Raw genomic sequence first — 13,506 nt, 5'->3', positions numbered from 1 at the left:
TTTAAGTTTTCTAATAACTTTGCCATAGTGGACGAATGTGCATAAACCTTTCCAAAAACAAGTACATCAGACTCGGGGTTTGCATGGCAACTTCTATGCAGAACAGTCAAATTTGAGTTAAGGGGGGTCAGAAAAATGACTTTTCCCATTTTTAATTCAATGTGAATTTTTGTTCTTAACTACAGAAAAAAGCTGAACATAATTACACCACACTCGGCATGTAAGCAGAACCTTCCTCAAGTAACTGCTTTGCTTGGTTCATTGTACATCTACTCAGTAGTTTGAGCGTCCAAGAACAACTTTTAAAAAATAAACTACTTTGATTTGGTGAGCAAGCCATTCACCCATTCTCTATTTTGGGGCTGCGGACCGAAGAGAAAAATCTATGGCGCTCAGCACTGTAGGACAAGGCAATATGGCCTGTAGTTTGAAAAATAAATGGAGATGCAATAATGAAGAGCTGGAGAAACCAGGCGCACTGGCCAACCTTCACTGCGCGCGGCAGAGTGTTTCATAGATTACATGGCATTTACCTTTAAATTCTTTGATCTTTTCCTGTATAAAGGCATGATGGCTGCTGAAGCTCTGCAGACTCTGCATATTTGATTCAACTGAATCATTCTTCGGCAATAGAACCTTCACACTATCAGACCTGTGGATAACACAAAATGATGGATTAAAGCTGTACGTGTCTATATGTTATTGCAAATTAATGAACATGTAGGTGCCTTTACCAGCTTCTGACTGTCAGAAAAGAGCAAGAATCATAGAGCATGAGTGGCCTGGTGGAGTACTGAGTAGCAAGAGAGAAAACCTCTGGCATCCACTCCATGCACTTTCAGATAGTTCGGTTGACCTCTGTTGCGTTAGGACCATACACTTCCCAGAGTCCAAGAAGGAAGTCAAGCAGCAGCATGCCCTCAAAGGCTCTCTTGGTGAGCTTACATCTACCATGCCAAATGCAGCAGAGAAGCAATTCATGGAGACTTGCAAGATATGATCATGTGAACTAGTAGCCTCCATTGTGCATCCTCTGGCTAGTCTCCCTGAATACAGCAGCCGCCACGGTACGCTGAGCCAGGCCTCCTCAAAAGCTGGTCTTCACCTAGGCAGAAGCTAGGTGTGCAAAAGTATCAATTTATTAATGTAATATCTGAGTTCTAAACCACATATTCAAACCTAGTGACTGTTTACATTTGGAAATACACACTTACAAAGGTGTAACATATGCTGGATAAGCCATTTACCAGGGATAAGGGGCGGATTGTGTATGTTTCCAGGTGGGACAGCATACAAAAGTAGTCTAAACTCATAACGTGGAGGGTATTTACATACCTCTGAGAGGGCGAAAGAGGATTGGACTAACAGTTTTAAAAGAGTGGGCCATTTGGGAAGGAGATTCTGTGTATGAGAAAAGTGTAATCTCTGCAAACGGGCCTGCAGAAATGTTACATTTGTAAGTACTTGGAGAAGCGTAAAATTGTTATAGTTATCTTGGAGGAATAATTGGATTCTTTGGAATTTGTGAATTACTAAAGTGTGAAATCTGAACCTATTGTACACTACGGGGCGCATTTCTGAAATGTTACACATGATCTTTTGAGGATCAAACCATGTGCTTGCTCCCTGTCCGCTGACTGGCCAACTAGGTTTCTCTAAATCTATGCTCTTCGGAGAGTAACTACACTGTCCTCGTTAAGAAAATGTACACTAAATGCATAGTTACATTATTTAGGGTCCAAGGAGGCAGAAAATAAGAGATAAGACTGATAAAGCATAGTTAAGTCAAAGATTTACTATTTTTAAATGATGGCATTTTACAGAGAAGCAGAAAACTAAATTTGCTAGAGTGACATGTAGATAGTTAAAGGGAAATTTCTCCTAAAATACAAAAATATAGTTACATAGTAATGAGTCTCAGAAAACCACCTTTGTAAGGCAGTCAAAGACAAGCCATTGAAGAAGAGTGGTTTGGATGGAAGCACTTTAAGAATTGCACTGGTTAAGAACTGTTCGCGGAGATTCAACTTTCTGTCCTTATTGTTTTGGTGATACCACTCTAGTCACTCTTCCTCCTCCGGAGCACCCCCAGCCCCCTCCCAACTCCAAACTCCCGGAACTTCTCGCAACCTTAATTTTTCTACATAAGTCTGATGAGGTAGAAAAATAGGAGGAGGGGATCATCTGACACTGGGTCGGTGACATTATTATCCAATCTAAAGTACAAGATCACATAAAAAGGACATCTTAGAGTAAAGTGGGCTACAACTGACCTGAGGAACCTAAACAGCTGAGAAAGGTGTGTGTTTTACAAGACCTTACCTGAGAAAATAACCATACCTGTACAAGACGTACCGCACATCCTAGAGTGAGGGAGACAAAAACAGAGAGCACAAGTCAGTGTCAATCCATATATAGAGTCTAGGTGTAGTTTGCCAGATTGATAACATTCTAAAGTATGACTAGAAGACAGGAAGTGAAGTTTATCTTGTGCCTGTGAGTCCAATGATTCTTATTAAAACTCAACAAGCAGTAACTCTCTTCCTCCTTCTTTGATATATGTGAAGTGGTGCCGCGCAATGCACTTATGAAGAAGAGCACTTTACAAAAGGATTTCCCTTTTTACCTTTAAAACAGCAAAGTACTTCACTGCCCAGAAATGATCAGTCTGGAGATCAAAAGTATCTATGATATGGGAATGTCAATACACCTGCCATGCTCAGAGATCTGTGTGTTTCCCTCCTCCCAGTCTTCCTCAAAAATACTGATATATTAATATTTGCACACCTTGTTGCAAACCAACGCTAGGCATGGGTAAAGATACAATGGAGCAGCTAAAGTCCTGCTACACACCAGGAGTTAGACTAAAGCATTTCAGTATGGTGCTCCGCATCACTGCACTGAAATGCAATGTCACGCGTGTGCATAGTGTCTCAGCTGTCACTCAAGCGCTGCCTAAAACTGTTTATTGGCGTGTGTGGAAGCTGGCAGCCCGTAGCATGTGCGCGCTGCTCCCTCAGGCTTGAGGCTCACTGCTACAATGTATCAAGTCTTGATTCTTACAGCGCGGCTCTCAGGCCATGACGTCACATCGAGGTAGTGCCAAATGGCAACTACCGAGACAAGACAGCCTAGCCGGAGCCCAGTTAGATTGTATGATGTAGTCAGTGTAGGGGAGTAGGGTCTGCAATCCTATGATCACCCAGATTTTTTGCTTTTGCTTCATTGGTTTACGACTTTCTCCGGCTGTGGGCCTGCCAATCAGACCCACAGCCTAGCTGTTCTCTCTCGAAATTAACGCACATGTACGTTAGGTGCATCCACTAATTGGAACTGGGCCGCCTTGTCAGTCCCTGTCTCAGCATACCACAGGTATCCAGGGCACCGGTGTACCCAGGGCCTACCAGGGGCTGAAGCAGGTATTATGCCACCCCTGGAATGGCCGCCCAAATCTGACACAACTGGCTGCACGACAGCTGGGGCCACGTGGTGTAATCACCCGTTGCTGTAGGTGTAGTATTCCTACACCTAACCCCTAAAATGGACACATGGATTCCTATCAGTCACTCCTATAGCAGGCCTTATCAATCCTGAAGGCAGAGTGCAGGGGATCCTGTGGGACGGTGCTCTGGCGCGAGCTGAGCCCGTCGACGGCTTGCGGAACCAAGTCCTAATAGCCGTGCCATGGTGACGCGGGCCAACTACTTTTAATGCCTTATAATCCTTGCGGTTATCTGCTAACTTTGGCCTCGCCTCACCTACACATGTCGAGTAAGGTGTCATACGAATGGGAATACGAACCCCTCGCCAGTCCTGGTGACAAGGTTGGCATTCCCCCCTTTTAGAGGGACACGACATGGAAGTAACCTTGAACCCCGGTTAAAGTTGACTCAAGCCTCAGCATCACAAAATGGATGCTGCCACCAGACACAAGTCTGACCTCCCGCTGCTGGGGGACCTTCCAGCGAGGGGAGCTTGGACAAAGGGTTTCCTGTCGAGGGCGGTGTCAGCACCGTCCCAGACAGGGTTTGTGTATCCCAGGTAGGCAGGGCTGAAAGGAAGGTGATTGCAAGTGGCACCCCGGTGCTCACTGTGCATAGCCCGGCTCAAACCAGTTTCGGGGGCACCCCAGCCCCTGAGCTGGCGCGAAGCCGGACAAAGGATAGGGGTGTAACCACCCCCCTCCTGGCTCCACCCATAGGTAGAACCTAGTCACGGGCCAGCCCCTTTTTCTTAGAATAAAGGTAGGAGCGAGTCCCCTTCCCAAATTGGATAATCAGATAATCGGATACCTCCGAATCACGAACCACTTTCCACGAAAGGAACTCTTGACTATTTCTGAAGACTCTCCCTTGTGGCTAAGGAGTAGCCACCCTGCACCAGCAGGCACCACCTAAGCGCTTGCGGTTTGCTGTAAGTCTCTCCTACGGATCAAGACTGCCCAGCTCGACGAGACCCGAGTTCCCTGCCATCTCTGACCTTTTACCTCCCTCATCAGCTCAGCTGAGAGTCGTAGGTGTGACGAGACCTGCGGGACCGGCTATCTTTAGAACCTGCACGACGCTTATCTAGCACGCCCACCGAGGGACCCTCGAGTGAGTGCACCTAGGGTTTGAGAAGCCCTAAACCCTGAGCAGCTCCAGCATCGAAGTCTGTCTCCCCAGCATCCACGAGATCTGCGTGGGGGCCCTTCCGCTCCTTGCTGTTCACCGCGTTGTCCGACCACTTGCCGACCGGCTTGTGGCCCTCTTCACGGCGCACCACGTTTTGGTTTCATCACTAGTCTGGTTGCTCCAGACTGGCTCTTGCTCCCCTTCAACAGAGGAGTACCCCGGGCCCTCCTGGTTCACTCCCGACGCCATCTTGACTCCCCCGCTTGGGTGGCCACTGCCAAGATCCGCTGCCCCTTCCTGGGCCCAGCATCATCGACAGCAGACACCTTCGTGGGACAGCTCGCCCTCCATCCTGGTCGCCGCCGCGCCTCCTGGTCCGAGGAACAGCCGAGTCCGACGTCACCCACTCACCTGGTCGAGGTGACTTCAGCCGGTACCCTCCTGGTACCCACACGATCGCTGGCTAGCGGTTGAGAACTGAGTCCCCTCTGCTTTCAGGTTTTCCTTCATCACCGATCCAGGCTTGGATCGCTCTGAACATCGTCACTGGTCGCCTGCCAGCAACTTCTTCTTTCAGGCTCCTGAGACTACACGAGGACTCCCGACATCTTGACGAACTTCACGCAGCCGCAGCCTCCGGGCTAGGTAACTCGAGCATCTCGGTGCTCCATCGCAGGTTCGCTCTACAAGTGTCCAGTTCCTTTTTCGTTTAGTCCCACTGATCGGATCACTCCGGAATCAGTACCTCCAGACTCTAACCATTCGCATTTCACTGTTAGTGTAGGTGGTTTCTCGTGCCCCTCGGGCATTTGTGTAAATTGTGCAACTGAAGTATTTTCCTAAGAGTTTTGTAGTGTGCTTAGCTCCCTGACTCATAAAGAGCCAGGGTAGTCTTGTTATAAATAAATATCCTTTTATTTTCATAACAACTTGTGTGGTGTCCTTTCACTTGGTGTTCAAGGGGTATATGTGATGGTAAACAGCTGGCTTAACACGCCCTCTAGAGTTTAGCCTAAGACTGCTCGTATCCACGCTACTAGGATAGCTGGTCTAAAAGGTTGACTTACAACCAATCATCAATAAGGGTCGTTTGGAATGATACACAGTGATCACTAGAATAGTGAGCACTACATATCAGGCCAACTTCTCACAGTCAGGCGCTGTGGGACGTGACAGAAGAGGCAAAAGGTTCACCATTATCTTTGAATAGGGGCAGTACAAGAGAACAGAATTACTTTATCTCTGCCTCTTTCACCCTCATTCTCCCCGTGCTTTATGGTTTACTTTCTTCTTTCACTACGTCCACGTTCGTTGCCCCCGCCACTTTCATTCCTTTGCTGACTTCTGAACCTTTCTCGGTATCCATCCTATCTCTTACAATTTATCCCCTCCCCCCTTCCCTGGCCTCCCTCACTTTCTCCTATACGCTATCTCCCCCTCTTGCTCAGGGATTGTTCTTGACCCCTGGCTAATCCCTCTCACACTGAAGCTTATAAGAGGCAGTTCAGACCGGGCTCCCACATTAGCCAGCCCCACGGGCACGGAATAAAAGGGTGAGTGGCCAGCCCCGGAAAATGGAGAGCAGAACTCAGAGAAGAGCACTGTCTGGGGCTCCATGGAGTCTGCGCCTAGAAGAGATGTTAAACAAGAGAGGTGCTAGGTCCCAAAGGAAGGAAGTGACTCGCAAGTGTGTAGCGAGCATTTGTCCTGTATCCTGCACACGGGAACAAAACAAAGGGAAATATAGAGACATGTGGCTCAAATGTTGCGGTTGACTGAGCAGCACAGAGCCACAGAGCCTGGGGTATGTAAAGCTACCCGATGGCTCCATAGTCGAACCCTATCCTTTTCTATATCAACCTAGTGCATCCTGGGAATTGTATTTTTGGTTAATTTGAACTGATCTAACTAGCCTAACACAACTGAGAAAATGACTTCTAAAATAAAACCCCAATTTTGGAACATGGGGTTTCTGGTGACATCAAGTCTTCAGGTATTTTTGGAGTAGAGGAACTGCTCACATTAAGCATTTGCGCCTCACACTTGGTTAGACTGGTTGAAGGGGGCGCGGAGACTTTCTTCCCTTTGAATTATTGGCCTCTCAACTGAAGGCTTCTCTGATAAGAGAGAACAGAAGTACCAGTTTCAGAGCTCCCACGTTTTGCGAGAAGCTCACCAAGACCAGGTGTTTTCATCATGAGATCTGTAGCCCTGTTTTATCCTCTATAAAATTGGGCCAACAAGTCCACAACGCAGAGCTAAGACTTGGACTAGAGGAGCACCTCATACGTGGATCTGGGAATCGTGACCACTAGCGATGGTGTATGCATGTAACCTGATAGGGTTGAGGGAGCGGGTGGAGACTACTGTATTAGGAGTTCTCAGCACACTGGTTTCGGGATACATGAAACGTTTTGAAAGGACGTTGCGACATTAGGCCTGATCTAGAGTGGCAAGTGGGGAGCAAGCTTTTGAGGGATAGTAAGGAATGGACAGGAGTAGATACAGGGGTGCTAGTGGTCTGAATCCTAAGTCAATGAACGTCCAAAGAAATGAAGGGGTCGGTCAGCTGTCTCCTATCTGCAGCATTTTTCCCTGTGGTTGGGGTGGAGACTAACAGTTTACGGAGACAGCATTTCTTTGCTGCTTGTAGAAGGAACTATAGCAGCCTAAATAGGCCACACAACATTCTGTCCCCATTACGATTGGCTCGAAATAATATCTGTCATCCGTCCACCCCTGCCTACAACAGCCCCTGGAATTACCGGTACTGGGAGGCAGCCATAATTCCAGGAGGCTGGAAGAATAACAGGCAAGTCCCATGGCAGTGAAAAGCAGTGCCTACAAGCCCACTACCAATAGAAGGACCCCCCCACCCTGTAACTCTCCCACAATTCTGGATTCCACTGAGGGCACTGCTTTAAATAGGCAAGCATAGCTGGTACTGAGTATTTGGCAGAGATAGCCCTAGCACTTCTCAGCACTGCTACAATGCTTTTGATAGGCGAGTACTGGCACTTCTCGGCATGGCTACAATGCTTTTGATAGGCGAGTACTGGCACTTCTCGGCGCTGCTACAATGCTTTTAATAGGCGAGTACTGGCACTTCTCGGGCTGCTACAATGCTTTTGATAGGCGAGTACTGACACTTCTCAGCACTGCTACAATGCTTTTGATAGGCGAGTACTGGCACTTCTCAGCAGCAATCAAGCACTTCTGCTCAGATTGATGGTCAAGAGCTTCTTGCTGAATGGCAGCTGCTTTCATTTCTGTGTGGCCTGAACAAGTTTCGTGAGTTTCAGGTAAGGTTTTGAAGTTTGTTTATGATTGGGAGGATCCAGTGGGCAAAGGCTGGCTACGGCAGGAATCAATTTAATTGTTTTTCTGCCGACCCGCCCAGCAACACTACGAGGAGGCTGAGAAGAATTATGAAAAAGTCACACATAGCAATCTGAAACGTTGGCAGCTAGGCAGCTGGCCAGCACAATTCAGCGAGTTACAGAGGAGCCTGTCACTTGGTGCAGAGGCAGGTGATGGGTGACCCTGTTCTGCGCTTACATGAGCCCCGAGAGCAGCAGGCCACAAGGCGTGAATCGCCTGTTACCCCTACAGCCTGCTCTCAGTTGCGAACGGTCTGCATAGGTGGCTATTAGCTGGCACTTCTTCCCACGCCCTTTTGGAACAAGGTGATAGGGAGGGATAGATAAACTGTCAAATGCCATTATTATTTTTCAAAGACTCCACTCAATCTTGGGCATTGTGAGGTGGGTGTAAAAACAATGCTTCCTGCAGGTAAGTTCTCTTCAACCTATCAATCTTGGGCAAGGCCATAGGAGGTTTACATGCCTTCCCAGGAGTAAAGCAGGTCCTCGTGCTAGCTCCCCATGCGACAGTTATCCTGTCCAGCTTGCCCTCAGTCCGCTACCCTCTGCTGCCTTAGGTTTGTGCCTCCTCTGCTCGTTTTCTGCCTTCTTTTCAGCTGGCTTTCTGCTCATTTTCCTGCCCACTTCTGCCCTCCATTTTGTCCTCTCTCTACACACTCTGCGCGTTATTTTTCCTCTTTCTGCTTGTTTTTGACCTGCCTCTTTGACAAAGACGTCGCATCCACAGCGACCAAATACTCCTAGGGGTTTCAGTGCTGCGCTATACAAATGTGGATTGATAGATCGATTGATTGATTGTGTGGGGGCTTGGAGTGAGGGACACCTTCTACTATTTAACCTCGGATCAGGTACAGAGAGTCTAAGATTTAGGGCCTGGGGTGTACACAACACCAGGAAACGCGGAAGCTGCTTGATACAAATATAGAGTGACCTCTCTTCTCCCCTAGGCAAGGAGAGATGTCATCGGTGTCATCCCCACTCCCAAGCCCTTGGGCAAGGCCAGGGAGGGAATTGCTAACCTGCCCCCTCACATTTGCTGTACATTCAAAGACAGAGGGCAAATGTCAGGGAAGTATATAGGTAAGTAGTTGGCAAACGCACTGCATGGGAATAATGCAGCAGCAGGTCTTGCGGCCTGCGCGTTTCTTTGTATTGTTTTCTTCCCAGTGTTGGCAAACAATAGGAGGAAAACACTTGTGAGTGTCCAGTGTGCGCGCACAAAGCGCTGTGAGGCAGGAGAGCGAAGGAGTTAATGGGAGGGCAGGAGATTATGGGGAGGATAAACCTGTGGGGGAAGAAAGATAGCGGTAGGAAAGATGGGATAAAAGACATGGCTAAAGTTGGTCACAGAAAAACCAAGGCGATTATAACTGGCATGTTAACATAATACACATACTAAGGTATGCCTATCAGACATATGATATGATCTGGTCTAGGATGCTTCCAAGATGAGCAGTCCTAAAAGAAGCCAATGTCAAATCAAGGTTGAACACACTGACTAGAGGCAAGCAGACTGCAATAGTCCGATACAGACTATTGAGTTCAGACTCTAGAATCTCTGCAGGTCAAATATAATCTGTCCCCGACATAAATATCCTCTCTTTCCCTTATCAAGAGACATACTGTTGGGTGTGGAATGGAAAGGCTCACACTTCACTTTGAGAAGGAATGCAGCTATTCTAGATCGGTAGATTTTGGAGCCCTTTTGCCTTCCTTAACTCCATAACTTGCTCCCACACTTCCCTCCATGGCACTGGGGCATGGGTAAGTCATGCTGCTGTAGATTTCTAATCCAGTTACCTCCAGGAGCTCCGCATCTCATGAGTAGAGAATACAGCTCTTCCAGATGTGTACATTTTAAACCCTCACACTCCCTCACCATCAGTAACTCCACATCCTGCTTGTGACACACTCGCTCAAGCTCTTCGATCAGATTCTTGAAGGAGGCATTTTGTTTCTCCAGGTCAGTCATTTTCAGAGTAATCTTCTGTAGATGTTCTGTCTGTTCCTTCTCCAGCTTGCCAAGTATGTTTTTCTTTTCTTGCTCTAGAAACTTCTGCAGATCTTCAAAGGTTCTTGTGATTTTCTCAGCGTGGCTTTGATATTCACCCTGAAAAAAACAGGTGACATTAGTTCAAGCTGATGAAAGTACCAACAGATCTTTTTAACATAAAGAAGTCAGTAGTAATTCACTCATGACATTACATAGCTCATGATGTGCCATCACAAATGATGTTATTGATTACTTCACTAGTGACGTCACATATCACATCTCTAGACAGAAAAATATTCATTTGTTAAAGGAAATAACTCCTGTGGCTTCTGCCCCACTGCATTTCGAGACAATACTCGGATAACGAGGAAACTTGTATATGGCATTTCTGTGCCGCAAACCTAGGCAAAAGGGGCAGAGCACTTTACATGGGGACAGTTCTGCATAACGTTAAGTAATAGGAGAGGTTGATGGGTTGTAGATGGTTAATTCATTAAGATGTCCTTTTCTTTAAAGAGTCTTTAACTCTTTTCTTAAATTGGAGCACTATACGGAGGTCCTGATGGATAGGGGATGTGGGTCCACATCATGGGTGCACAGATGGAAAAGGTCTGCTGCCTTGTGTTTTTTCTTCTTTTTTACACTTCTCAATCTACAGTCTGATGGTGTAGTTCGATAGTATTCACGTTTGCAAACTGTGGATTCTTTGGAGCCCAGAAAAGATTCTCTCTTCTCCCCCAGTGTCTGTATCTGCTTAGTCTTCCATTTGTGTTATATGTATAGCAGCAATGCCCTATTTTACGTTTTACTCTACATTACCCTGCTCCTCTCCCCCTCCCCAAGGTCCCCATCGAAAGGCATCCTTCCAGCACACCCAATTAAACACCTGAAGAAATGTGTACATTTCAGCTCAACTGGCTCTGTCGCAACTTCAAGGTTAGTTCCATCACCTAAAAAGACACTCGGCAGCCCCCCAACACCTCCACCCCAGAGTACCTGACTCCGAAATTAACCATCCTAGACAGACACCGACTCACAAGAACCCAGGACATTGTCAGACTGAAGAAACAAAAATGAAGCTATTCCAACAGGTGGAGGTTGGGCTATGGTTATCACACTTCCTTCCCTCGTTGTACTACACTGGGTTCTCAAAGAGTGGGCCCACCTTTCTGCAATGGCCCAGCCAATGTTATTCAACAGGAATGGCAATGCACAGTGGTACCCACCATTGCCTCCCCTGGCTTACATGCACCGGATAGAGATATATACATTACCTACTGACGGTTGCCAGTAGGTATTTATAGTCATGACCATGTTTCCATAGGAAAAGCATTTTTTTTACTTGCCTATAACTTATAACCTTGGTGCCAATTGGCGAATCTTCACAAAGTTTTCCCGAAAAAGTTGTGGGGTGATCCGTCAATTGGGGACTGAGAACAAGGCGTGTATAAAAAAGTGTGTTTTACAATATTAATTCACACAAGACCTTTAGACACGCCTGCAGCTCGAACTGCTGGATAGAATTACATTTGGCAGAAAGGTAGATTGTGGTTTAAATTTGTTCAGTAGTTGTTAAGAAATATAAGAAAAACAGAGCTAGCGATATCTGCAGCCGTGACGACCACGAAAAACGAGCTCCTACAGGGAAATGCAGAGCTCCGATTGGTTGCCAACACTTCAACCAAGAAAAAAAGAAAAGGGGGTAGATCCCATAAAGTTGGTCCCCGACAGGTCAAAGAAGCATTTTTTAAATTGCATGCTTGTTTTTAATTAATTCCCAGGTGGGCCAGCACCCAATGCTAGTGAAATAGGAGGGGGGTCCTTGGGGCCCCCTTCCTAGGGTTTATGAAAGCCCCAAAAACTGCCACCTCCCCGGGGCATTGTTTTTTATGTATGTGGGGGGCACTCACGCAGCACCCACGCACCCTGGAGGACCATTACCTCCCTGGGGCAAATGTTTATAAACGAATGCGGGGAGGGGCATGTGACCCCCGCAGCCTGGGGACCACCACCTCCCCGGGGGAATTAACAATATGTATGCGGGTGGTCCTGCTAGGCCTGCGCGCACTCCGCCACCTCCCCACGGCAAATCATACCAAAATAATGCAGGGGCCCGTATGGCCTCCCCTGCAGCCCCTTCCAGGGCTAAACATAAAATGAGTGCAGGTTGGGCAGCCGTGGCGTTGCCCCTCCCACCCCCCCATCTTCTCCCCCCCGCAGCCCCGTATTCTGCCACCTCCCAGGGCCATTTTATCAAAAATCAGGGGGGGGGCTGAAATATATTAATGTAGGGGTTGTGGGCGGTCGCGGTCCTCCAGGGACGGCTCCTGCTAACCCCTGAGTTGCCCACCCTCAGGAGGTAGCAGATTGCTTTTGCTTTGTGGGAGCTGACAGCATGCACCGCGGGGGCCTAGAGGCTCCCCCGTAGTCCCCAACAGAGGTCACTGGGTTGTAGTGTATTGGCAAAGACCTGTGGATTGGGTCTCCAAGCCCGAAATCAGCCCGGAGTGGGGGCCTCGTCCCCTCAATGAGAAAAACAAAAGGCCAACCTGGGGGAAGTTGTAGGCACCGCCCCCTTTCTCAATCACTCTGCAAAGGGCCTCCTGGAGCACAACTGGTTGGGAGTTTAAGTCCCCTTGCCTGCTAATGTTCCTTGAGGGCCACGAGCCCCTCCTGTTACCTCCAGTATGTCCCAAACAGCGCGATTGCTGAGAACTCAACCGAGGCCCGCCTCCTTTCTCCACCACTCTGCAAACGCACCTCCTGGTGCACTACTGGTTGAGGGTTGATGTTCCCTTGGATACGGAGGGTCCTTGGGGGCCAACAACCCTCCTGTTACCCCCAGTAAGTCCCACACAGCAGGACTTCTGAGAGCTCATGGGAGGCCCCACCCCCTTTCTCCACTAGAAAATAGAATTAGAAAAATTTACTGAAAAAAACAAAGGTTACAGGGACATTATTGTTAGGTATTAACATTAAAAAACCTTAGAAATTCACTGGAAAAAACCAAAGGTTATAGGGACGTTGTAGTTAGGCTCATATTTCACTGGTACAACTGTGAAGCAGAGTTAACTATAACTTATGCCTCCACAATGCACTGCTTATGACCTCGCACATTACATCACTCATGACATGGTCAATGACATCACTCATGATAGCACTGCTCTTTATCTGTGGCCGCGGTAGTACCGCTGTACTCCTGAGGTATATAGCGATGACATTTCATTAGCTGATTGGCTAATGACTGCCTTTTCAATATAGGCAAATATTAGGTGTGGTATTTTTCCCTACCTATTAACACTTTACTAAAGTGGTAATAGGTAGAGAAAAATATTTATAAGATTATATATATGTTGCTTAAAAAATACGGAGTTTAGCTGGAGTAGCGCTGATCCCCCCCCCCAAAAAAATTGGAAATACACTGTAAGACATTATATTTTATTACTATAGTGTGCTAAAGAGGTTTTTCAATGTTTTACATATTTAAATACACACAAACAAGTGCATGGAGTAGCGC

General features: G+C 47.3%; 1 protein-coding gene across 2 annotated transcripts in view; it reads right to left on the bottom strand.

Annotated features, from left to right (window-relative positions):
• Positions 1-13,506, bottom strand: part of LOC146771982 (E3 ubiquitin-protein ligase TRIM38-like) — a 93,607-nt gene that overhangs the window by 66,841 nt on the left and 13,260 nt on the right. For both annotated transcript variants that reach the window (XM_085640276.1, XM_085640277.1), the window contains 3 exons: positions 9,876-10,106; positions 2,341-2,363; positions 523-652 (listed from right to left, as the gene is read on the bottom strand). In XM_085640276.1, the coding sequence (XP_085496402.1) occupies positions 523-652; positions 2,341-2,363; positions 9,876-10,106 (384 nt within the window). The remainder of the gene's footprint in view (positions 1-522; positions 653-2,340; positions 2,364-9,875; positions 10,107-13,506) is intronic.

Source organism: Triturus cristatus, unplaced genomic scaffold (genome assembly GCF_964204655.1).
Source record: "Triturus cristatus unplaced genomic scaffold, aTriCri1.1 SCAFFOLD_168, whole genome shotgun sequence".
Classification (NCBI taxonomy): Eukaryota; Metazoa; Chordata; class Amphibia; order Caudata; family Salamandridae; genus Triturus; species Triturus cristatus.
Note: the sequence above shows the minus strand (reverse complement) of the source record. Positions and strands in the feature narration are given on the sequence as shown.